General features: G+C 45.7%; 1 protein-coding gene across 2 annotated transcripts; it reads left to right on the top strand.

The window, feature by feature from the left end:
- Positions 1–90: 90 nt before the first annotated feature.
- LOC117048412 (cytochrome P450 4B1-like) lies at positions 91–26,961 on the top strand. 2 transcript variants are annotated; one of them, XM_033152205.1, is made up of 13 exons: positions 12,057–12,328; positions 17,908–17,924; positions 19,020–19,161; positions 19,807–19,851; positions 19,998–20,125; positions 21,087–21,217; positions 22,420–22,571; positions 22,729–22,835; positions 23,263–23,453; positions 23,697–23,830; positions 24,426–24,490; positions 25,776–25,858; positions 26,403–26,960. In XM_033152205.1, the coding sequence occupies exons 1-13, from the start codon at positions 12,148–12,150 to the stop codon at positions 26,569–26,571; spliced, it is 1,545 nt and encodes a 514-aa protein (XP_033008096.1). In that variant the 5' UTR covers positions 12,057–12,147; the 3' UTR covers positions 26,572–26,960. The 2 variants fall into 2 exon arrangements, with proteins under 2 accessions (XP_033008097.1, XP_033008096.1); XM_033152206.1 differs by lacking the exons at positions 12,057–12,328; positions 17,908–17,924 and adding an exon at positions 91–366 and having other exon boundaries at positions 26,403–26,961.

Genomic DNA, 26,961 nt, shown 5'->3' with positions numbered 1-26,961 from the left:
AAGATATATTAGAATGTGTGAGCAAAGGTTCCAGCTGTTCCTATATAACTACAACACCAGCTGCCACAAAGTGGTTCTGGCATTTGGAGCCAGCAATACCAGTCGAATCAGAAAGTCTTCAGGACTTATTCTAGACAGTGAGCAGAACAAAGCAGTAGTCAGCTGGCAATGGAGAATCTAGTCAATCCCTTGTGGTCCTGGCTGCCGGGGAGTTTCTCTCAGTTTTTCTATTGGACTGTGCCATTAATCTTCACCTGTGTGGCTCTGAAAGGCATCCAGCTATTTCAGACAAGGCAGAAACTGATCAAAGGTTTTAGGAATTTCCCAGGACCTCCCAGCCACTGGCTATACGGCCATGTCCACATGGTAAGGGATTCTCTGACTTCACTGGTGAGGTGTTGGGTCTCTCTTTGTAAATTGCATTACTCTATAAGGAACTGGAAATTGACTGGATTCTGTGTTACCAGTCACCATTCAGTTGTGCCTAAAGAGTAGGGCACAGAATTACTACTTTCTGGAGCATTGGTTCCAATTCATATTGTGTGATAAGTGGAATCCTACCACAGTGCTTTCTCTGCTTCATATCACATTCCGAAAGGATCTTTTCTATGAAATGTGCTGTTTCATTATTATTGTTGTCATTCAGTTTGTTTGCACCTGCAAGGCATCTGGCTTGGGTACCACGGCACTGCTTTGAAAGAACAGGCTCTATGAACTTTAGTTTTGCTGGACTATCCCGCCCTGCAATGTGGCTGGTGAGGGAATGTAGAATGGCCAGCCACTGGGACATGACATCTCTCACTACCCATGAGAGACCAATATATATTGGTAGGCACCATGAATATTAATATCATACAGTGCACTTGTGATCTTTTCATGAAGGGAATTGCTGTCCTCTCTAGGCATACAGAAGCTGGTTCAAGATACAGCACACCATTTCCAAATATAGATTATTTCAGTATTTTGAGACTGCTATGATTGCAATTATATCATTCAGCAATTCCTTTTAAGCTCTCAGACTTGTGGAAATAGATGCACTTGATTAATTAAATCCATTGGTTTCACTGACTTTGTGGCTTGGAACGAAGAGCTTGAGTTATTTACAATATAAACTCTGATACCAGGGCTTAAAATGAATGGATTTATTTTTTTGTTGCTCATTTCATATCACAGACCTAGAAATACTTTCGGTTCCCCCCCCCCCAATAAAACAAAGCATACGTCATTCAGCTTAATAATATATAGGTCATAACTATGGTATTAGAAGGATTGTACAGGAAGAAGGCTGATCATTTAGACTTTCTCATTCCCCCTCCATGTTCTCACATCAGCTGTTCTGTGGGAGGAGTCATGAAGACCTTTTAATATGTCACAATAATTTCTTGTGTTTTTAAGATATGCAATTTACCTGTAAGTCATCTTGGAAGGATTTATTTCCTGTACTGTAGGATATAAATAACTGTCAGAAGAGACGAATGCATAAATAACTCTAGATATTGCAAATAAAAAATAATCGTATTTACTTCTTCTACATCTTGTGGAAATGTGTTAACTGTTTTTTCTTCCCTATGAGAGGTTTAATATCTGCCTCAAATGCACTCCTTTGTACCATTCGTCCTTGTGGCTTCTTCTCTGAGTATCAGTTAATTCTAGACATACTAGGTACTTCCCCGATAAAATATCTTAAGCATCTTATACGAAGACAATTAAAACTACATTTCCCAATTACAGGTAGGTAGCCGTGTTGTTTTGCTGTAGTCGAAACAAACAAACAAACAAAATTCCTTCCAGTAGTACCTTAGAGACCAACTATGTTTGTTATTAGTATCAGCTTTTGTGTGCATGCATATCTGAAGAAGTGTGCATGCACACAAAAGCTCATAGCAATAACAAACTTAGTTGGTCTCTAAGGTGCTACTGGAAGGAATTATTTAATTTTTTATTTTGTTACATTTCCCAATAACACTGATCCTAATCAAGATGTAAAATGGGGATTGGGGGACGATTCTGGGCCATCAGAGAGAAACAAAATAGAATTGGTGGGCTGAGGTCCAAGCAATTCCCAGATTCCTACAGCTCCACCTGGCACAAACTTGGTAAAGAATTCTCTGCCTTTCCTGGTGAGATGTTTGGTCTCTTGTTACAAAACTGTGCAGAACAGAAAGAAACAGAAAGAACGCAGGTTTAAAAACTGATTAATGATTCAGATGAAACCTGAGGAGAAAACAGCTCGTAAAGTCAAAGACATGAGATTTCCTAGCCCTACCCTTGCTGATCCAAATCTGCCCCCCTTTTCTCTACCTGTGGGAGAAGGTATGAAAGCCATTTAACAACATCTTCCCAGTGTGCCAAATTTCCTGGATGAGAATAATATCAAAGCCCCTTTAGAAGGTAATGAAGCTATGTTCTCTGGTGGATGAAGCCTAGCCAGCCACGGTCCAGGTGAGATGGGCAATCTTTTGCTGTTCTTTTCATTCTCGTGCAGCTATTTTGCCAGCCAGGTAACTGAGACTGCCACTCCTCCATTGCTGGGAAGTATGTTATTTCATTCAAATCTGTCATCTCTGATTCTTGCCATGGCTCAGTAAAATCAGATTAGTAGATAAAGCACATTACAGGCTACAAAGTTCAACAGGAACATAAGAGACTTGGATACTTCCTTTGGGAAAGTATGGGGAGCACAACTATTTATCCCATAAGTGGCCGGAGTCCCCAAGGCTGGGCAAAGAAATGGGCACACCTTGGAGTAAGCTGGGCCTGCAAAGGTTGCTTGTCTTAATTTGCATTTGCAAAGATGTGTGGGAGTGTGCATTTGACCTGGCTGCTGAAAAGCAAAGAAAAGCAAATGAGGGAGCTCTGGGTGCCCATAGGAATCACCCAGAATGAGGCAACATAGTGCAATTTAGAGAAGCATTTAAGTGTGTTCTCACAAATACTGTATCTGTATCTGAAGAAGTGTACCTGTATCTGAAGAAGTGTGCATGCACACGAAAGCTCATACCAATAACAAACTTACGTAGCTGGTCTCTAAGGCATTAGTGGAATGAATATTTTTATTTTGTTTTGACTATGGCAGACCAACACGGCTACCTACCTGTAACTCACAAATAATGTTTACCATGTCATGCTAATCTCATCTTCTCTCATTACACTATTCAGTTCCTTAGCTCTTGCAATATACAACTTCCTAATTTAATGGATTGGACTGTATTTTCTTTCACTTATTTTATGCATCCCTGTAGTTACTGTGACACTCTTGCATCGAGCATATACATATATGCCCAGCTTTCAAAGTTCAAATTGCCTTTGGGTCTACAGGAAGCTGCTGTAGGAAGGAAGGGAGGAAGGAATAATTTTATTGTCCAAGTATCAATCATACTTAGAATTTTGCTTCGACTACATTGCAATGTAAAGAAAACATACCTCATACAAACACTATTCCCCTCACGATACAACAGCACAGCAAAGGAACCCCATACCACTAACTGACCTCCCTTCCACACACAAGTACCAATTCAACAGTTTGATGGCACAAGGAAAAAAACTATTCCTGTGCCTAGAAGTTTTTGTGTATAGAGTCCTGTAACGATGTCCAGATGGAAGTAAATCAAACAAACAAGTAATGACCAGGATGTGAAGGGTCTGCAACAATTCTCTCTGCTCTCTTCCTGACTCAAGCAGCATAAAGTGTCTCTATTGGAGCAAACTAACGCCAATTACCCTCTCTGCAATTCTTACTGCTCGTTGGAGCCTCTTCTTATCCAGCTTGGAGGCTGTGCCATACCAGGCAGTAATAGAATTACAGAGAACAGTTTCAATGGTACCTCTGTAAAATTGGATCAACAATTCTTGGGGCAAATTAAATTTTCTTAGTTGGACCTTTCCCGTGGACATTTTTAACAATAATATTGATGTTGCCTGACCAATTTAAGTTTTGAGAAATTATAGAGCCCATGAACTTAAAGTACTCAACCACTACAACCATGTTACCAAGAATGGAAAGTGGCAGCGAGATGGGAGAGTGCTTTCTAAAATCAATTATCATTTCCACTGTCTTTTGGGCATTTAGCACCAAGTTATTCCTGCTGCACCATGAAACAAGATGGTCTACTTCCTGCCTATATGCAGATTCATCATCCTCCCGGATAAGGCCAATGACTGTTGTATCATCCACAAATTTCAAGATCTTAACCAGTTGAGGTACAGTCATTTGTGTATAAGAAAAATGCAGTGGGGAGAGCACACATCCCTGGGGAGCACCTGTACTGATGGTATTATTACTTGATATAATTTCCCCCAGCCTCAAATGCTGCCTCCTGTCTGTTAGAAAGCTGTATATCCATTGGCAAACAGAAGCAGGCATGTTAAGCTGAAGTAATTTAGAAAACAATTTGGATGGGACAATAGTATTGAAAGCTGAACTAAAGTCTACAAACAAAACTCACAGGTAACCCCCTGGGGAATCCAGATGTTGCAAGATGTAATGCAGTGCCATCTTGACCGTATCATCTACTGACCTATTGGCTCGATAAGCAAATTACAAAGGATCCAGCACTGGGTCAGTAGTGTATTTCAAATAGGCCAACACTAATCTTTCAAAGACTTTCATTACTACACATAAAACAGACAAACAAACAAAAAAACATTCCTTCCAGTAGCATCTTAGAGACCACCTAAGTTTGTTCTTGGTATGAGCTTTCGTGTGCATGCACACTTCTTCAGATACACTTACTACAGATGTTAAAGCAACCGGTCTGTAATCGTTCATCCCACTAATTAAAGAAGAAGAAGAAGAGTTTGGATTTGATATCCCGCTTTTCACTACCCGAAGGAGTCTCAAAGCGGCCAACATTCTCCTTTCCCTTCCTCCCCCACAACAAACACTCTGTGAGGTGAGTGGGGCTGAGAGACTTCAGAGAAGTGTGACTAGCCCAAGGTCACCCAGCAGCTGCATGTGGAGGAGTGCAGACACAAACCCGGTTTCCCAGATTACGAGTCTGCTGCTCTTAACCACTACACCAAACTGGCTCTCAGTTTTCTTAGGTACCGGAATAATAAAAGAATGCTTAAGATGCCTACTTCAGACAAGGTGGCAGCCACATACAGATACAGTCATTCTTTTCTGTGCCATGGACTAGCAGTGGCATGACAAGCAAACCCACGGTTGCAGTCAGCTCTGCAATCTGCATATGGTTAAGGAGACCATTCAGGATGATGGCCATCATTACATCTTGTATAACTAGAATGCTTAAATCTGATTAATGCATAAAGGGGTTAAACCCATAAAGTTATCTGTCCTGCGAGGCTTAGCTCACATTGGGAGGGACTAGGTAATACCAAACTAATTGGCAGCCAGTGCAATCAGGTCAGGATTGGTGCAATATGGTTGCAACCTAGTGAGCACAGGCTGAAGTTTCTGTAACTATCTTCAGAGATACACCCTATATATTACATGTAACAATAATCTAACATGAAGGTTATCTAATGATAATAGTTATAAGTGTAGTAGTAATAATAATAATAATAACTGTACCCCACCTATCTGACTAGGTCACCCCAGCCTCTCTGGGCAGCTTCCAGCATAAACAGAAACATAATAAAACATCAAACATGTAAAACTTCTCTGTACAGGGCTACCTTTACATGTCTTCTAAAGGCTGTGTAGTTACTTAGCTCCTTGACTTCTGGGGGGCCGGCATTTCATAGGGTAGGTGCCACTATCAAGAAGGCCCTCTGCCTGGTTCCTTGTAACCTCACTTCTCGCATTAATGGAACCACCGGAAGGCCCCTTGGAGGACTTCAGTGGCCAGGCTGAACGATGGGGGTGGAGACACTAAAAAATGGAGATGGAGCAAAGAGAACACAAATTAGACTGTCCCTGTCCAGAAGGGGTGAAGGTGGAGTTCCCGGCGTGCACAGCGGGAGGATGGCGGACCGTAACATCTCTGCATCTGTCTCGAGTTAATTTGGCGGCTGCGATGGGAGTAAAGCAGCCTCCCGCCCCCCCCCCCCGACGACGGGGGGGGGGCTGCCTTGCCCGTGGTACCCTTTAACCCACTCTGGACCCTTCGGAACCGAGTGGGTGGGTCTGGGCACATAGCGCTCGGGATAGATGAGCTCCTGGAGCCGGCCCCGTTCATGTGCGTTTCCTTTAATTGGATATATAAATTTGTTTAAAGACTTTGGACATGTCTCGGACAAAGGAGTGGAAAGAATGTTGCCAACTGCAGCCCTGAGTGATTAAGAATGAAGATTGGAAGAAGATCTGGACTTTACATTGTATGTGAAGGAGGGAGAAGAAGGGGGGGTGAGCTCTGGAATCTCCGTTTGTTTTGCCTCAATATCTACTTAACACGGGCGGAACCTCCCCCAGAAAACCCACTTTCACAGGCAAATCGCAAGTGGACTTTTAAGACTGAACGTAAATTAGATTGGAAATTACAGGAAATAAACTGTATGGAATTGAATTAAAATGTTGGACTGATTTAAAAAGCAATGGAGGATATCCGGCTGGTGTGACGCAGCAAGAATTATTTGTGGATGAGATGAGAATCTGCGGAGCTGGATACTGCTTCAAAGGGAGAAGCCAGCCTTGAAAGACGATTGATAGTGGATTTTATGAGGGTCTGGCTCTCCTGGAAAGGAGCGGAGGAGGGCTCGCAGAGCTGAGGAATTTTGCTATGTCGTAGTTTGATTTATGAGAAGATGAAGGAAGATGGCGCCGGCTGAGATACGATATTTGGAGGATGATGGCTTTATCCATACAAAGACATTATTCATCATAATAGTGCCTGCTTGCTGGCATTGATCAGAGGCTGTGAAAATATTGATTTTTGAATGCAACAAGATAAGATCAGAAAAGCGCTCTGGACTCCGAGACATGGGGAACTCGTAAATTAAAAATTTGGCATAATTGGAATTGTTATAATTGGAAGTGTATAATTAATTTGGATTATAATTCGATTGGTAATTGGAAATATATATTGGAAAATCAATAAATATGATTCAGAAGGGGTGAAGGTGTGCCACCAGCCAAAGCTGATGGAACTAAGCCTCAACTAACAAGAATGGATCCAGGAGTGCCCCAAAACTATATACCCATAGTAACTCCATCAAGAGCATCCATTCAGTCTAGGGATGAGATTCAGTTTGTTGGCTCTCATCCAGTCCATTACCAAGGCAATTAAATTGTTTTCTCAAAATTGGCTTCTGGTTACCTGGCTGTGGGAAATGGCTGCTCTTCCCATTACATTGGACCCCAGTCATGCAGGTTATCAAGGATGATAGGGGGTAATTATCCCTGCTGCCCCCACCCCCCACCCCAGGGCAGAGGGGGAGACTGGCCACCACCTGCAGATCATCCGTTATCTGCCACTTGCTGCATAATGTGGGGGCAGGGACTCTGAGAGCCATTCCAGCGAGCCAGGAGATTCCTGTTCTTTAAAATTTATCAAAATTTGGACTAAAAAACACGCATGTTCTGGATGGAAGGAGATGAAAAAGATCTGCAAAACTTACCAATCACTGGATGCTAAAGCTTGGGCTTAAAAGACTCTCATCTTTACTCTTAGATATATGAGGTGAGCAGCTGCCGTTCTTCTCGTTATATTTGCTATGATTTGGCAGACCTCACCAAGAAAGAATCAATTATCTAAAGGAAATGCAGGTGGTGTAAAAATTAATTGTATGCTTGGGTGCACAGTCTTCGGCGGAGACCCCCAATTAGAACTGGCAGAAGGTCAGACATGAAAGCGGCTCGGGCTGAGGAGGAAAAAGATGCTGGCGGCTGTTGCACAGGAAGAAAATGAAAGTGGTCTCCCCCACTTGGGAGGGCACTAGAGATATTTGATGGACTATAAAAGGGGGTTAAAAGGTAAAGGTATCCCTGACCATTAGGCCCAGTTGCGGACGACTCTGGGGTTGCGGCGCTCATCTCGCTCTATAGGCCGAGGGAGCTGGCGTTTGTCCACAGACAGCTTCCGGGTCATGTGGCCAGCATGACAAAGCCGCTTTCTGGCAAACCAGAGCAGCGCATGGAAACGTTGTTTACCTTACCTATTTATCTACTTGCATTTTGACGTGTTTTCGAACTGCTAGGTGGGCAGGAGCTGGGACTAAACAACGGGAGCTCACCCCTTTGCGGGGATTCGAACCACTGACCTTCTGATCAGCAAGCCCTAGGCTCAGTGGTTTAGACCACAGCGCCACCCGCATCCCTTATAAAAGGGGGTGGTTCACACCAAATTGCACTTGTTTGTATGTGTTATTTTCATATTTGGATCAAGGAGAAAGTGATAGTGAATTTTGGATTCTTGCTGCTGGCTCTCCTAGCACCCAGGAGGGTTGGAACAGATCTTAAAGGAATTGAAAACAATCTTCACCTAATTACTTACTATGAAGTATACCCCACCACATTGTTTGTCATTGGAGATATATATTTGAAACATCGGCTCTGAATGAATGCTACGACATAAATTTTAACAACTGAGCTCAGAGTATTTGGAGCAAAAAAATCGTGGAGTGAAAGGAGGGGCTACCCAGAGGACTGTGTGTTAAAAACAACTAATGGAAAACAACATGGAATAAATTTTTTTGCCTCTTGCAGGTTAAGAGATATATGGACTTTGTTAAATAAGATAGTGAGTCATACACCAGTGGCTGATGGAGAAGATAAGGAGGGTTAAGACTGGATCTATGAAAGTGGAAAACAACAAGGAAGAAAAGCAGAAAACAAATGTAGGACATTTTCTCTCGATATCCAGAACATGGGAAGCCCCTTTCTGAATTATTTTTAATTTGGAATGTTTAATTGTCTCTATTGTTTGTATTATGGTTTGGTATGATTGGAATTGATTTGTCATTAATTGGAAGGTTTTTAATTGAAAATGAATAAAAATTATTTTAAAAAATAAAAAATTGTTTTCTCAAAATTTCTCTTCTGTATTATGAAAATAAATAAAAACAGCATTAAATTTTTTTTAATGGCTCAGCACATCCACTGCCACACCTGCAGATTTAAAGGATAAGTAGAGCTGTATATCATCAGCTTATTGCTGACAGCATACTCCAAAACTCTAGAACATGCCACTCCACTGTTTCATTTAGATGATAAACAGGATAGGGAATAAAACTCCACACTGAAGTTTCAATAGGATTGTAGAGAACTCCCAAAGCATCACCCTCTGGAAATAACCATCCATGCAGGAATGGAAAAACTACAAAACACCGGCAGTGTGGTGTAGTGGTTAAGAGCGGTAAATTTGTAATCTGGTGACCGAGTTCATGTCTCTGCTCCTCCACGTGCAGCTGCTGGGTGACCTTGGGCTAGTCACACTTCTTTGAAGTCTCTCAGCCCCACTCACCTCACAGAGTGTTTGTTGTGGGGGAGGAAGGGAAAGGAGAATGTTAGCTGCTTTGAGACTCCTTCGGGTAGTGATAAAGCGGGATATCAAACACAAACTCTTCTTCAAATCCACTACCTACCCACCACTATCCAAGAGGGTTGGGCATACAATGGAGAACAAAGATGGTGCCAGAGATTCATTTCTGGGAAGGGAAATCAAAAAGTGAAGGAGGAACATCAGAAAAGGCCCTGATTTGACCATTACCAGAATGCTCTTCTGTTTTTAATGTAATGTTGCCCTTTAGGAACTGCATTGGACAACAATTTGTCAAGAATGGGATATATCTGAAGCTGAAAGCTCTCCACTGGTGTTTGCTATTTCCATGGTAGGCACCATGGAATATTGGTAGGCACCATGAATATTAATATTATGCAGTGCACTTCTGCTTTTCTTCTGAAGGGAATTGTTGTCCTCTCTAGGCATACAGAAGCTTGTTCAAAATACAGCACCATTTCCAAATATAGATTCTTTCAGTATTTTCAGACTGTTATTACTGCAATAAAAATGTTCTGTAATCACTTTTCATTCTCAACCCAACATGCTTCCTTTTATCCTAACAGATCATATTCAGAGTAGAATCATTGAAATAAATGTACTGGATTAACTTAAGTCCACTGGTTTTGAAGTATTTACTTTGAGTATCACTTATTTGGGTTCCTACATTTGTCCATTACACTTTAATGTTCAAATTAAGAACATTATGTATAGGGCATGGGCTGTCACCTTCAGGGGGGGCTGGACTTAGGACAGTGGCCATATTCCTACTGTTAATCATGAAAACATATTATGTGGTAATGAATGAATCCCCTTCTGTAACATTTAAAATAAGTTATCTTCTTGGAAAAATTCAAACAGTGGCAAATAATGGCAACTATTAATTTCCCTTTTCCTGTGACCTCCTCAAGCAGTGATAGACTAGGAGTTATCTTAGCTCACCAGCAGCTTTCTTCAATCCTATCAGACTAGTTGAGCAAATAGCTACCAGAAGATGGTAGCAAATCATTATCTAGCCAAGACCCTGTTAATGATTTCAGATAAGTATTTGCCCCTGGCAGATGGGGTGTTGGGATAGATAGAGCATATTTAGTTGTCATGAATTATTGGCTACCTTGCTGTGATTTTAAGGCAAACTATCTCCTGTGCGTATTGAACCTGTCTACTGCAGAGCTTCGGTTATTTACAAGATAGACTCTGATATCAAAGCTTAATATGCCTGGATATTATTTTTTTGTATGTTTTACATAATTGACTTTGGGTTTGTTCTTTTAACAAAACAAAGTATTCACCAGTCAGTTTAATAACAAATAGGTCATAACTATTGTGTTTCAAGGACTGTACAGGGAGAAATCGTGATCTTTTGGACTTTCTCATGCCCCCTCCTTGTTGCTGGTTTCACATCAGCTGTTCTGTGGGAAGGGTCCTGAAGACCTTTTAAATATGTAATAATTATTTGTTGTAGTTATTAAATATGTAATTTAATTGTAAGCCTTCTTGGAAATATTGATTTCCTGAACTGTGGAATATGAATTACTGTGATAAGAGAAGAATGAATAATAAATCTAGAAGTTGCAAATAAGACAAAATGATCATATTGACTTCTTGTACAACTTATGGAAATGTATTAACCATTTTTTTTTAATAAAGGTTAACTAAGCAATCTAAATTTACACAAACTACCATATGAATAAAACAATAATTTTGTAGAAAAGGAGACACTTTTTAGATATAACCCATGTATTTTTCCTTTCTTGAGCTAACCTAACCTAACCTAACCCCAGCTGGGAGCCCAGGGCTTAGTCCAATAGCAGGGCCTTGAAGAGCTCCAAGCTTCTAACCTCCTCCACCCAAACCTAGAGCAGTGCTCTTTTCCACCTTGAGCCCCCAGATGTTGTTGGACTACAACTCCCATCATCCCTGACCATTGACTAAGATGGTGGAAGATTATGGGAGTTGTGGGTGAACATCATCTGGGGACCCAAGGCATATTTTTGCAAAGCAATGTCATAAATAAAATGTGTTGTTCGGTTTCATTTTCCCAAATACATGCATTTTCATGCACCATTTACCTCAGTGTATGTATGTTGGAGAACTACACCGCAAAATTCGGAGAAGGCAAATTTCGAATAATGTGCTTTGTATTTTATTCTTTCAATTTTTTAAAAAAGGAAATTGAATCCCATATGTCCCCTATCACTATTGGGGAATTTGTAGCTACTGGTATAAAGACTTCAGTTCCTGAGGTGAGACAGAAAGATGCTGACTACCATCAGTTTTCTTTGTTGAATATGCTATTGCTCAGTAAAAACACTACACAAAACAAGAAGCAAACGTAAAACCGAAAGAATATTTTCTTCCCTATCAAATGCCTTTCTCTATACCAGTCCTCCTTGAAGTCACTGTGAAATCTGCTTTGAATATCAGTGAATTCTGGGTGTACCAAATACTTCCACTGATAAAGTACATAATTACCCTTCATGCAGTTAATTAAAACAACATTTCCCAATAACAGTGATATGGTCCAGCTCTGAAGTGAGGAAAAGGGGAGGATTCAGCAACCAATGGGAATGAAACTAATTAAGTGTGTGGGTGGAGGTTTAAACAGTTCCCAGATTTCTGTAGTACCAGCTGCCACAATGTTGTTCTAATAATTTCATGCAGCTCGCAAGTCAAAGCCAGCAAAACAGCAAAACTTTTGAGGACTTATTCTAGCTACTGGAGCAAAGCTAGCAGCAGGCAGCTAGTTATGGAAATTGTAATCAATCTCTTGTGGTCCTGGCTACCGGCGAGTCCCTCTCAGTTTTTCTGTTGGACTGTGGCATTGATCTTCACCTGTGTGGCTCTGAAAGCCATCCAGCTATTTCAGACAAGGCAGAAACTGATCAAGGGTTTTAGGAGTTTCCCAGGACCTCCCAGCCACTGGCTGTATGGCTGTGCTGGCCCCAAGGGTTTGTCCATGAAGCGAGGTCCAAGTCCAGTCCTGGGTCTAGGGGTCCAAAGGAGGTCAATCCGGCAGGGAGCAAGGCAGGGAGCAGGTCAAGGTCCAAGGCGGGTTCAGGCACAAGGTTGCAGGTTGAGCACACGCTTGCAACTAAGTTGCTCACGCAACTTGGGCTGGGTCTGGCTGGCTTTTATCTGGCCCTATGCTTAGGGCGGTCCCGATCCTCCGGAGACTCGCCTCTCCTCCGGGCCTGGAGGCGAGCACTCCTCCTGCAGACACTTAACTCCCTTCGCCTCTCTGCCCTGAGCCTCTGTAGCTCAGGAGAGGCTGGTGGGTTACTAGACCCAGGGGATGCCTCCGCTTCTTCTGAAGAGGCTGGGAGTGGAGCACCTGCAGGCAATGAGTCCTCCCTCCCATCAGGAGCCAGAGCAGACTCTGCTGATGCCTGCACCTGGGGATCCAGCACAGGTGGGGATCCTTCAGGCTCAAGCCCTGGCCCCGGCTCAGCTGGTTCTGGAGGCGGGGAATCCTGTGCAGGCTGGGATCCCTCAGGTTCAGCATCAGAGTCTGACTCCCAGGCCATCACACCATCCCCCCTCCCAGGCCTCCCCCTCAACCGAGGGGCCGGACCAGGCTTGCTGGGGTAAGCTGCATGGAAATCACGGAGGCAGGCAGGTGCGTGGACGTTTCCCGCTGGTTCCCATGAACGATCCTCAGGCCCATACCCCTTCCAGTCGATGAGGTATTGGAGCTTCCCCCTGCGGTATCGTGAGTCGAGAATGCGCTCCACCTCGTACTCAGGCTCCCCCTCAACCAAAACTGGCTGCGGTCGTGGATTGTCCGGGTGGAACTCGTCGGGCGGGGCGACTGGACTAAGTAGGGACCGGTGGAATACTGGGTGAACCTTGAGCGATGGAGGTAACTGGAGGCGAAACGCCACCGGCGACACCTGCGCAGTGATGGTGAATGGGCCGGCAAATCGTGCATCCAGCTTTCGTGAGGGCCGAGAAGGATGCAGGTGACGGGTGGAGAGCCACACCCGATCGCCAACACGGAGTTCTGGCCCCTCCTGACGATGTCGGTCAGCCTGGGCCTTGTATGCGTCCTTGGCTTGGCGCAGTTGCTCCATCAATAATTGTTGCTGGGACTGAAGCTCCTGAAGCCAGTCTGTCACTGCGGGGACCGCGGAAGCTGGCAGCACGTCCGGGAACAAACGTGGATGGTAGCCGTAGGAGGCCTGGAACGGGGTCTGCTGGGTGGAGGCGTTCACTGCATTGTTGTAGGCGAACTCCGCCAATGGCAAGTGATCGACCCAGTCATCCTGCTGAAAGCTGCAGTAGCACCGGAGGTACTGCTCCAACACCGCATTTGCCCGTTCCGTCTGGCCATCCGTCTGCGGGTGGTGGGCCGAAGATAGACAGACCTCCGTCCCAAGGGTCTGGTGCAGGGCTCGCCAGAAGTGGGATGTGAACTGGACGCCGCGGTCAGAAACCACACGCTCGGGCAGGCCATGCAGGCGGAAGATGTGCTGCAAGTACAGCTGCGCCGTTTCCTTAGCTGTGGGTATGGACGGGCAGGGGGCACAGTGCACCATCTTAGTGAAATGGTCCGTGAAAACCAGGAGGCAGGTACAGTGACGAGATGGGGGCAAGTCCACCACAAAGTCCAGCGAGACCGTGTGCCAGGGACGCGGTGGGACTGGTAATGGCTGGAGCAGACCGGGGGGTCGCCCGGTAGGACCCTTGGCCCGCCGGCAGACGTCGCAACCAGCAACATAGCGTGCCACATCAGCCTTCAGGCGGGGCCACCAGAACTCCCGGCTTACCAGATGGGTGGTCCGGTACCGCCCAAAGTGCCCTGCTGCTGGGGCATCGTGGGACATCTGGAGAACCTCAGCCCGCAATGGTCCTGGTGGGATGTATAGACGACCCTGGTGCAGCAGTAGGCCCTGGTGCAGGGCCAGCCCCGGATATCGAGGGCATGACCCGTCAGACAGTTCCCGGAGCCGTTCCTGTGCCCAAGCGTCGACCCGTTGCTGTTCTCGCACCCGAGCCTGCAGCGGCTTGGCCTCCTGAGTGGCCAGGAATGCGGCTGGTGGTAAGATAGTCGTCGGTACTGCCTGCTGTACAGTGTCTGCGACGTCCTCAGGTTTCCGGGACAGGGCATCCGCTTTCCGGTTTTGGGAGCTAGGGATGTAGCGGATCCGGAACTGGAACCGGGAGAAAAACAGCGCCCACCGGATCTGCCTTTGGTTCAACTTGCGGGTGGTCTGGAGGTACTCCAGATTCCGGTGGTCCGTTCTCACTTCCACCGGGTGTCGTGCCCCCTCAAGATGATGGCGCCAGACCTCAAAGGCCACCTTGATGGCCAGTAGTTCCCGCTCCCACACGGTATAGTTACGCTCCGCCGGAAGGAGCTGCCGGGAGTAGTAAGCGCAGGGTAACAGTGGCGCATCGGGTCCGTGTTGCTGAGACAGGATGGCACCGAGAGCCGTACTGGAGGCATCAGTCTCCACCACGAAGGGACGAGAGGGATCAGGATGCTGTAAAATCGGCGCCCTCTGGAAACAGGCTTTCAACCCCTGAAATGCCACTTCAGCCTCCTCATCCCAGGAGAAGGGCGTCTTGGGGCACAGCAGTCGGGTTAATGGGGTGGTGCGATGAGCATAATCTGCAATGAAGGTCCGGTAATAGTTGGCGAACCCTAGGAACCGCTGTAAGTCCTTGCGGTTCCGGGGCGCTGCCCACTCTCGAACCGCAGCCACCTTCCCAGGGTCCATCTGCACCCCGTCAGGGGAGAGTCGGTGTCCAAGGAAGTCCACTGACCGCTGGTGGAACTCGCACTTGCTGAGCTTGGCGTACAGGCGGTGCTCCCGCAAGCGCTGCAACACGGACCGAACATGACTCTCGTGATGGGCTGGGTCACGGGAATAAATCAGAATATCATCTAGGTACACCACCACGTATTTGTCTAGCAAGTCCTGGAACACGTGGTTGATGTACCGTTGAAACACGGCGGGCGCGTTGCATAATCCGAACGGCATAACCAGGTATTCAAATTGCCCATACCGGGTCCCGAATGCAGTCTTCCACTCGTCCCCGGCACGGATCCGAATCAAGTTGTAGGCCCCTCGGAGGTCCAGTTTGGTGAACATCTGCGCCCCCTGCACCCGCTCCAGCAATTCTGCAATAAGGGGCAAGGGGTATCGGTCTGGGATGGTGATCTTATTCAGGGCCCGGTAGTCATGGCAGAGGCGAAGCTCCCCACACTTCTTCTTAACGAAGAGTACAGGAGCGGCAGTGGGTGAGGTAGAGGGTCTAATGAACCCACGTTCCAGGTTCTTGCGAAGGAAGTCCTGCAAAGCTTCACGCTCTGGCTCCGAAAGAGAATATAGGCGGCTCACAGGCAGGGGCGCCCCAGGCTGTAGGTCTATGCCGCAGTCGAAGGACCGATGAGGCGGCAGCTTGTCTGCTCCCTGTTCCTCGAACACGTCTAAATAGTCCTGGTACACGGCAGGGAGCGTTGACACAGCCTGCCCCATGGGGGCAGCTGCTACTAACTCGGACTGAGCACGGGAACCCGGGTCTGGGAAGCGTACAGTCCGATTGACCCAGTCGATCTGAACATTGTGTGACTCCAGCCAGTCCATCCCAAGCACCAGGGGAAACCGGGGCATGGTGGCAATGTCCAGGGTTCGCACCTCCCGGTGCTGCTGGTGGCACAGGACCAAGGGCTGGGTCTCCCGAGTAACAGCGCCCGAGCGTAGGAGCCGTCCGTCAATTGCCTCCACCTGTACTGGTTCCGGCTTGTTCTGAAGCGGCACCTGATGCTGAGTGGCGAAGGCAGAGTCCATATAGGAGCGGGTTGCCCCCGAATCCACCAGAGCGTGGGTGAGAATCCAGGGCCCACCGGGGGGGTATAGACGCACCGGTATCATGAGGTGTTGCAATTCCACTGGTGAGGGCCCATCATGTGATGCTTGGGTCCCCAGGTAGCCTGGGCCATCGGCTACTGGGGTTGGCAGTTTTCCCTGCGGCTGGCGTTTCTCAGGGCAGGTTCGGGCGTAGTGTCCACTCCCACCGCAGTAGAGACACAGGTTCCCCTCCCGACGCCGAGTCTTTTCCGAGGGGGAGAGGCGAGGCCGCGCTGCCCCGAGCTGCATCGGCTCCTCCAATGACTCAGCTCTGGCCACGGAACTGCAGGGAAGCACCGGCGCCGGAAGCCCGGAGTGCCGGCGGCCCCGGGCCTGGCGACGGTCCTCCAACCGATCGTCTATCTGCAGACTCCGTTGGATGAGGGCATCCAGTGTGGCAGGGCGATCCAATGTGGCCAGCTGATCCAGTATCTCGTCTGAAAGTCCCTCGAGATACTGGTCCCGCAGGGCAGAGTCGTTCCAGGTCAAGTCCTGCGCCAGCAGCCGAAATTCCGTGGCGTAGGTGGCCACTGTGGACTTGCCCTGTTTCAACCGCCGAATTGCCCGATTGGCTTGACTCCCCTTCTGAGGGTTGGCGAACGTGGTTTCCAGATGATTGCAAAACCCCGTATAGTCTGTCAGCAAGGGGGAGTCTTGCCGGAGCAGCGGCAACGCCCACTTGGCCGCCTGGTCCTTCAGCAAGCTGATCAGGAAGTGCACCTTGGTGCGGTCGTCAGGGAAATCCCGAGCTCGCCCCTGAATATACAGCTTGGCCTGGGCGAGAAACATGGGAAAGCTGGCTGGGCACCCATCAAATTTCTCTGGCAGGGCCACTGGGTACTTGCCAGGAGCTGGGGCGGCGGCCCCAGGAGCCGGTAGGGCATCCAAACGCTGCTGAAGCGCTGTAACCGCATTGCTTAGCTGCTGCACGGTGTGGGTCAAGGCCTGGTTCTCCTGGGCCAATGCCACTAGCGCAGCCGCCTGGTCTGCCATGGCTACTAGTTCCTCCCGAACGCACCCCAGCGAAGGGGGAGTGCGGGTGTGGCGTGAGCAAACTGTGCTGGCCCCAAGGGTTTGTCCATGAAGCGAGGTCCAAGTCCAGTCCTGGGTCTAGGGGTCCAAAGGAGGTCAATCCGGCAGGGAGCAAGGCAGGGAGCAGGTCAAGGTCCAAGGCGGGTTCAGGCACAAGGTTGCAGGTTGAGCACACGCTTGCAACTAAGTTGCTCACGCAACTTGGGCTGGGTCTGGCTGGCTTTTATCTGGCCCTATGCTTAGGGCGGTCCCGATCCTCCGGAGACTCGCCTCTCCTCCGGGCCTGGAGGCGAGCACTCCTCCTGCAGACACTTAACTCCCTTCGCCTCTCTGCCCTGAGCCTCTGTAGCTCAGGAGAGGCTGGTGGGTTACTAGACCCAGGGGATGCCTCCGCTTCTTCTGAAGAGGCTGGGAGTGGAGCACCTGCAGGCAATGAGTCCTCCCTCCCATCAGGAGCCAGAGCAGACTCTGCTGATGCCTGCACCTGGGGATCCAGCACAGGTGGGGATCCTTCAGGCTCAAGCCCTGGCCCCGGCTCAGCTGGTTCTGGAGGCGGGGAATCCTGTGCAGGCTGGGATCCCTCAGGTTCAGCATCAGAGTCTGACTCCCAGGCCATCACAATGGCCATGTCCACATGGTAAGGGAATCTCTGACTTTCCTGATGAGATGTTGGGTCTCTCTTTGTAAAATTGCATTTACTGCTGATACAGCTGTTTCTTTATACACACATGTGAAGCTATGATGTGACACATAATAATTACTTTATTGCCAAGTGTTTTCTCAGCTTCATGTCACATTCTGAAAGGATATTTTCTATGAAATGTGCTGCTTCATTAATGTTCACATTCAGTCTGATGGCACCTGCAAGGCAGCTGGTTTGGGGATGGCTGAGCTGGTTCAGCAGATTGGGCTCCACTCATTGGCTGCATATGATTGGACAGTTGGAACTTTAGATTTGGCCAAGGAATCTACAATAGCTAGTCACTGGGATGTGACTCCTGGCACGTTCTGAATGGAAGGCTGCCCAAAAGGGGCCAAAACTGCCGCCCTCTAGGAACAGGGTACATGTCCATTGTGGGCCTAGTCATAGAGCCCTCCCTACTGTGTGAAGGCAATAGCTATGGTGTAAAGGAACATACCTTACAAGACAACAATTTGGGAGGGGGGAAGGCCACAACTTTATTGATTACAGGTCTGGGTGAACTTTGGCTCACATCTATATCCATTTCATTTTCCTGTTGGAGTGTTGAAATCTTGAACAGGGTAATGCCACGTATTGTGGCCTCCCCAATATGCTGATCTCTAGTTCCATATTCAACCTCTACTCCCCGACTCCCATATTTGACATGCAACCGTTTGCATTTGTGATGGACCTGTTTCTCTTATCCAATTCTACCTAAAGTTGAAGAATGATTCACAGATTCAAGCATAAATATTATATTATAACTTTACATATAATGTTTTAATTTATTCCAACAAGAAAAAAATGCTTTTCTAAATGTACTCTTTGGTGGCTGTTTTTTTCTTAACATTTATACTTCAATGGCTTATTCGTACTCAACCAGTGTATGTTCTTCTACACCTGAGAGACGGAAATGAAATTGATAAGGGGAGGCCAATGCAGAATAGAAAGCTGTAAATTATACACTATTACATTACCTGATTATCTGTTTTCATCCTGAACTAAACATTTAATCACAATAACCAAGATGTAAACTGGTTACCAAAACAGATGAAACCTGAGGAAGAATTCCTGAATGTAGCAGCATGGACCGAAAAGTACCCACACTGTTATCCACGTTGGTATGGAAATTTCTTGGCTTTCCTGTCCCTCAACCACCCTGAATATGCAAAGGCAGTGTACAGCAGAGGTGGTAAGAAATTTGTATCTTATGTCCCTTGGATCATGCAGTTACATGAGTATGCTAGAGGTTGTCAAAATTATTCATGCAGTAAGTTGCATTGCTCTTTGTAAGACAAGAAATAAATGTAAGTGATTCATATTTCAAGGCCATCCTAAAGCAACCTTCCCCAACCTGGTGCCTTCAAGATGTTTTGAACTTCAACTGCCATCAGTCCCAGTCAGTGGCCTGGCCCTCACTGCCAGGCAAAGAACTCCCAACTTCCAGCTGTACCCAAGTCTTTAATGCTCAGATCAGATTGGTAGATCAGGCACACAACAGTTCAACATTAGAGACTGGGATACTTCCTTTTGGAAAGAGAGGAAGCACAACTATTTCCCCAACAAATGGCCGGTGTCCCACGGCTGAGCAAGGAAATGGTCACACCTTGGAGTAAGCTAGGCCTGCAAAGGTTGTTTGTCTTAATTCGCATGTGCAAAGATGTGGGAGTGTGCATTGGATCTGGCTCCTGAAAAACAAGGTAAGGCAAGTGAAGGAGCTCTGGATGCCCATTGTAATCCCCTAGATTCTGGCAAGAGAGTACAATTTAGCAAATTAAACATTTAAATTTACCATCTCATCCTAAGCTCATTTTCTCTCATTTATCAAACTATTCAGATCCTAAAGCTCTTGTAGCATACAACTTCGGAATTCCATGGATTGGTATGTATTTTCTCTCACTAATTTTATGCACCCCTATATTTTCTGTGATACTGTGATATTCTTGCATCAAACACACATATATATTCTCAGCTTTCAAAGTACAAACTTTGGCCTCTTTCCCTTATTTTCCTTCCTTTCCCTGGCAGGAAGGGGGCTTCTCATCCTGAATGGGCCAAAGTGGCAACAGCACCGGAAACTGCTGACTCCCGGATTCCATTACAATATTCTGAAGCCTTATGTGACTCTTATGGCAGAATCAGTCAAGGAGATGCTGGTAAGAAACGCCATTGCTACTTTCAGGAGGTCAGCTCCTGTCTCAGAAGTTGCTCATTCACCTTCATGATCTCAGTCAAAGTGTGAAGCTAGTTGAGCAGGCAATGAGTTTGCAGCACCACTGAATTCTAAAATTCATGCATAAACTTGTGAACCTTGATATTGTCTTAATTAGTTCATCCTCATTTTCAGGACAGAAAGATGCTGACTACCATCAGTTTTCTTTGTTGAATATGTAAATGCGTCACTTTGAAGAGGTGTGCAGTGTTGTATTAGCTAGAAATGTATGTCAAAACTGTGTTTACTTCCTCTTCCATATCACAAAGTTCTTTTGAATAGTTTGAGTCTGGAGAACCTGTGAAAGTGTGAGGCTAGTTGAGCAGTCCTTTGTGTTGCTGGCAATGAGTTTGCACTAATGACAGACACTCTTTTCCCTCTCTGTGTCTGTCTGATGCTTCCTCATTCTTCTCCACATCTCCCCTGAATCAAAAGGCTTTATGTGTGTCCTTGAGATACGATTATCAGCCAGTAGAGGAAGCTGCTTAGCAGACTGTGGTGACTGATGCCCATTGGGACTAGGAAGTTAAAAGGCAGAGAGGCCATCAGTAAGTGGAGCCAGAGCAAACCACAAGCAGAACCAACCACTCCGACTTTTATCCCTATTCACTTCTGAGTTCTACAAATTCAACACCGTATGTAATAATGAATCATCTAACCCGTGGACTGTCCATATTTTAAATTGCTCTCAACTAATTTTAAGATGTATTTTAACTAACTGATTACCTGTTTTTTATATTCTTATGTTCTTTGTATACTATGTTAGTTTTATGAAGTTAGCTGCCCTGATCCTGGCCCCGGCCAGGGAGGGTGGGTACAAATAAAAATTTATTGTTATTATTATTATTATTAACCATTCTGGAGACTTCTCCATTCTCATTTCTTTCCCTTTCCTAAAATATTAGGATGTATGGGGAAAGCTGGTACTCAGCAACCCCACAGCATCAGTGGAGATGTTCGAACATGTCAGTTTGATGACTCTTGATACAATTATGAAATGTGCCTTCAGCTACCAGAAAAATGCTGAAACAGACAGGTCAGTGTAAAATGCCTATTTCAGAGAAGGTGGGAGTCACAGACAGATACAGACCTTCTTCTCTGTGTCATGTGCTAGCGGTGTCATGAGAAGCCCAAGAGTGCAGTCACCTCTGCCATCTGTATATGGTTAAGGAAGCCATTCAGGATGATGGACATCACTATATCTTTGGGTAAATTCTATAGTTTAAATGCATGAAGAAATATTTTCTTTTGTCTGTGTTGAATCTTCCAACCATCAGCTTCAATGGATGGCCCTGGGTTCCTTCCTCTAACCCCTGGACCAATTTGTATGTTTTTATTGTGAGATAAGTCTATGCTTAAGTCTAATTAATGCACGAAGGGGGTAAGACCATAGAGTAAGCTGTCTTGCCAGGCTTAGCTCACCATGGAAGGCACCAGTTAATCAGAAACTAATTAGCAACCAGTGCAGTCAGGCCAAGATTTGTGCAATATGCTCAAAACATCTTACCCTGGTGAGCTTCAAGGCCGCCAAACATTGCACCAGCTGAAGTTTCTGAAACTGTTTTCAGAGGTAGTCCTATATATAAGGTTTTGGAATAATCTAACACAGAGGGAACCAGAGTATAGACAGTGGAAGTAAGGCTATCACTGTCCAGATCGGGGTGCAGTTGGGCTGCCAGCCGAAGCTGATGGAGGGCACTACATGCCACCAAGGCCACCTATGCTGCCAAAAGTACCCCCAAGCTGTGTTCCTGCTCCATCACAATCCATCCAGTCTAGGCAACCACCCACCAACAGTACCTCAGCCTTATCTGGATTGATCTTCAGCTTGTTGGCTCTTACACAGTCCACTGCCAAGGTAAGACAATGTTTCAGCATATCTACTGCCACGCCTGCAATTGTGAAGGAGATGAAGAGCAGTGGGTCCTCCAAATATTGCTGACAACTCTGGATGACGCCACTCCGCAGTTTCATGTAGGTGTTCAATAGCGTGGGGGATAATATTCAACCCTGAGGAAACCCACATTGAGGGTTCAATGGGGCTGAAGAGAACTCCCCAAGCCTCACCCCAAAAAACACCAAGTCGGACGAGAACCACTACAAAACAGGGCCACGCACCCCTATCCCAGATCTCAGATTTAATAGTTCTAGAAATGGGACTTTTAATGAACATATAATCTATTATATATTTTTTGTCTTTTTGTGTTTATATTGGTTTCCATTTCTCACTGTCCACAGAGAAAATTCCTATATTCGAACTGTCTTTGATCTCGGGTTCCTGCTTTATCAGAGACTGAAAACACCATTGCATCACAATGATCTCATTTACCGGTTGAGCTCCAAAGGGCGTCAGTTTTACAAAGCTTGCAAAGTAGCCCACCATCACACAGGTACGTATTTTTTTATTTCCTCCTTCCCCTCCTCCTCTTTTTCTTCTAAGCTAATATATAATTTTATTTCCTAATTTAAAAAAAACACAATCTGAATATATTTGCTTGCCTCTTACACATCGCTTTATTCATTTCGTACTATATGTCTTCAATGCAGAGAAGGTAATAAGAGAGAGGAAGGATTCCCTCAGGAATGAGAAAGAGCTTGAAAAGATTCTGAAGAAGAGGCATTTGGACTTCCTGGATATTCTTCTTTGTGCAAAGGTGAACATTGTAAAAATAATGCACCTATGCCTGCCATGCTATATTGCTAAGGGCTTTTCCAGTCATCACTAAGCAGTTCAGATGATATAGCCCAAGCAAAACTCCCATATATACATAAAATTGTAAGGCTGTCATCACACTGCAGTTTGTGTGGCTGCTGACAGGTGGCTATGTCATCTCCAGCATGATGGCAGAATGGTGGCTAGGCACATGAGTGAGCAAGCATCTTGGGTGGCAGGTGGCCCAGGTGAGCTATTTAAATGAGGGAGTGGTGCTTCAGAGAGCAGTTTGGAAAACTGCTTTCTGAAGCACCTCCCCCTTCTTTGAAAGGTTTCATGTGAGCTGAGAAAGGGAGGAGGGTCTTTGGAGAACTTTAAATATTGGATCTCACCAATTGTATAATGTGCTATGTTCCCTGTGCGGTTAGGATGAACATGGAAATCCATTGTCAGATGAAGACATACGTGCAGAAGTGGACACATTCATGTTCGAAGGTCACGATACCACAGCTAGTGGAATCTCTTGGCTCTTTTATTGTATGGCCCAGAACCCCGAGCATCAGCAGAGATGCAGAGAGGAGATCATGGAGCTTCTTGGACAACAGGAGGATATTCAATGGTCAGATTAAATTATTGTTCAACCTTAAAAGTTTATTTCCTGCTTTATGGGGTTTCTCAAAAATTAAGAGAAGAGACAGCAACACTGCAGAGTGTTTTAGGGTCAGAGTACTCTGGCCACAAGTCTCAGGTTGTGTGGGTTCCAGGGAAGCTGGCCTAATCCTATGCTCTCAAACCCTATTTGCTACATCTTAATAAATGGTTATGAGACCTAAACCTGGCAATTTTGGGCTGTGTCTTTAAGGGACGACTTGGGAAAGATGATGTACAGCACCATGTGCATTAAGGAGAGCCTTCGGTTATACCCTCCAGTACCTCTTATAGCACGAGAACTGAATTCTCCTGTGACCTTTGCTGATGGACGAACCTTACCAAAAGGTAGGCTTCCCCTCTCTTTCTTCTGCAGACTTCCTTTGAAATCATCCCTTCCTCTTCAATCTTCATTCTTACACTTTTCTCATTATTCAGTTCCACTGTCTCTTAACTTCCATCAAGGGTGGCTAACCTTTTTGTGGTCCACATTCACCCTGCCAACTGTGATGTGGCCACCCCACACTCTTGCATGCACACACTCACATTCATGCACACAGGGAATATGTGGAGGACACACACAGGTGTGCATGACTACACAGAGGTACACAGCCCCTGTGTTCAGATGGACACTTTCTGGAGCTGCTAGGCCTTATATGGACCACCTCTTGAGGTCTCACCTACACCTAAATGAATTCCTTGTTCAAACAAACAAATATTACATGACCAGGAAAGCATAGTCATATGCTTTCCAGCTGCCTTCCTGTGCTCTGTGCAGGATCATCCTGGTTACCAGTGCTACAACTCTGAAAATCTGCCTGTCTTTGCAGTAAGTTATTGAGAATGAATATTTTGGTGAATGCCACTGGATAGCAATTAATTCTCATTACACGATATCACTGCTGATGAAATGATCATACATGATGTGTCTCTTTTTTCACAGGCTTTCTAACTGCATTGGATGTTTATGGTCTTCACAGAAATCCTGAGGTTTGGGACAATCCTGAGGTAATAATAAAGGGATAAAGGGCTAAGCAAGACCTTTCTGGTGAGACTGAGACAACTGAACATGGTGGAGAACATCAGAATAATTGCCACAGACACTGAAATATAGGCCAATTGTTTGTCACACTAACACTGTGTGACTAGATGTGTGGATTTATTCCAGTGTTTTGTTTTACCAGTTTCTTGTTTGTTTTACCTTACTAAACGCATCCAGAAGTTTTCCAGTTTGGAGGTGAGAAAGGTTGATTTAGTCCATTGCCCCATATCCGTGGCCTAATGCCAAACTATCTACTCCCTGATATGATATTAGGTGTGGTGCAGAAACATATAAACAAAAGTGATGCCTGCATTTCCTTACAAAGATAATACCAGCACTAGAGTGTATGCATGAGAGAGAGATGCTGGTGAAAGTGTGTGTCTCTCTGTGTGTGTTTTTCTCTCTCTCTGTGTGTGTGTGTGTGTGTGTGCATGTAGAGCTAAATTCCTCCCTATGCCATGACTCTGATCCAAATCCCTTCCCTGCATGCAGGTTTAAGCAAAAAGAAAAAAGTTTGGATATATCTTCACACAACTCTGATGTCAGGCTTAATGTGCCCCTCTACAAAATTGGTTAAGAACAGTATGAGGAAGATATTATACTAATTAAGTATAGGGGTAGACCACATGTTTCTATAGTTATGGTTCTTAAAATGTTGCTTCAGCACTAACAAAATGGCAAGAATCTATTGTGAAAAGAGAACCATTGCAAAATATATTGGCAAAGCTGCTGTGGAATCCTGATCCAGAACACATTCCTAATCCGCTTCAGGTCTTATGGAAGTGTTCTGCCAAAAATCCACCTACCCCCACCCACAAGTCCATAAAGTGCTGCTTACAAAAACTGTGTAGGCTTCCGTCTCCATTCAAAGAGCAACTTCAGAAGCAACATAAGCACCACAGCAGGGAGTGGGGGAGGTTAACATTTCCCTCTCAACCCCTGCGGGCCTAATGCAGGACAATGACTGTGTACAGTTTTAGAATCATGTGCACTAACGCATTTAACATCATGTCTCATTTGGCCCTGGCATTTATAGATATGAAGGGGTTTTCCTTCAGCTTACACTGAGGGAAACATATTGCTAATAATGCAGTCCTATAATCCCCATGGAGCTCAATGGGCATTGTGACCCAGTAAGTGGGTATAGAACAGTATTCTTTTTTGTGAATGCCCCTTTTCCCTTTAGCTCTTTCAGCCACTATATCTGTTGCCATTCTAATACAAAGTTCCATGACTTATTTTCTGTTATAGGAATTTAATCCTCTAAGATTCTCCACAGAGAATTCAAAGCATCGCCACCCATATGCTTTCTTGCCTTTTGCTGCAGGGCCAAGGTAAATATTTCCTCACTCTATACTTTGCACCGTTTCCTCCATAACAGGAGACTTTGACATTAATCTTCCATGAAAGCAGTGGCGGAGAGCAGGTGGGGACGGGGCTGGCGCACATCCCAGGGGTGTGGCGTGGCACCCAAAGAGGCAGGGGGTGCGTTCTTGGGGAGGGGCACACCGTTTGCGGGAGTGGGGCGCCCAGCGCTGGCGGGGGGGCAGCTGTGATCAAACCCCACTGGGATCGCACTTCCGGGGGGCTGTGCTCTCCTACCGCCCCCCTCTTCCTCCACCAGTGCATGAAAGACACAACTGTGTTCAAGGCTTATAAAATTGTGGATGCAAAGCAGAATTAACTGCCAGCATAAAACAATATATGCTCAAATGCCTAAAAGGGTGGGACATAGAAAGGAGAACAAAGGTGGTGCCACACATTCATTTCTGGGAAGAAAAATCTAAAAGTGAAGGAGCAAGATCAGAAAACCCTGATTTGACCATCACCAGAATGATCTTCTGTTTGTAATGTAATGTTGCCCTTCATTCTACTCAGGAACTGCATTGGACAACAGTTTGCCATGAATGAGATGAAGGTTGCTCTTGCCCTGACACTCCTGCGCTTTGAGCTTTTGCCTGATCCTGCCATCCTCCCGATTCCCATGCCGCAAATTGTCACCCGTTCCATGAATGGGATATATCTGAAGCTGAAGGCTCTCCACTGATGCTTGCTGTTACCACAGTAGTAATGCTTGCTTCAGGACTCTCGATTTATGCCAATAAATATTGGTAGGCACCATGAATATTAATATTATGCAGTGCACTCTACAGAAGCTGGTTCAGGACACAGCACCACTTCTAAATATGGATTCTTTCAGAATTTTCAGACTGGTCATGAATGAATCCCCTTATGTAACATTTAAAATAAGTTACCTTCTTGGAAAAATTAACACAGTGGCCCCCTCCTTGTTGCTGGTTTCACATCAGCTGTTCTGTGGGAAGGGTCCTGAAGACCTTTTAAATATGTAACAAATATTTGTTGTAGTTATTAAATGTGTAATTTAATTGTAAGCCTTCTTAGAAATATTGATTTCCTGAACTTTGGAATATAAATT

The sequence above is a fragment of the Lacerta agilis genome, chromosome 6 (genome assembly GCF_009819535.1).
Source record: "Lacerta agilis isolate rLacAgi1 chromosome 6, rLacAgi1.pri, whole genome shotgun sequence".
Taxonomy (NCBI): domain Eukaryota; kingdom Metazoa; phylum Chordata; class Lepidosauria; order Squamata; family Lacertidae; genus Lacerta; species Lacerta agilis.
This window is presented reverse-complemented; position numbering and strand designations above follow the sequence as displayed.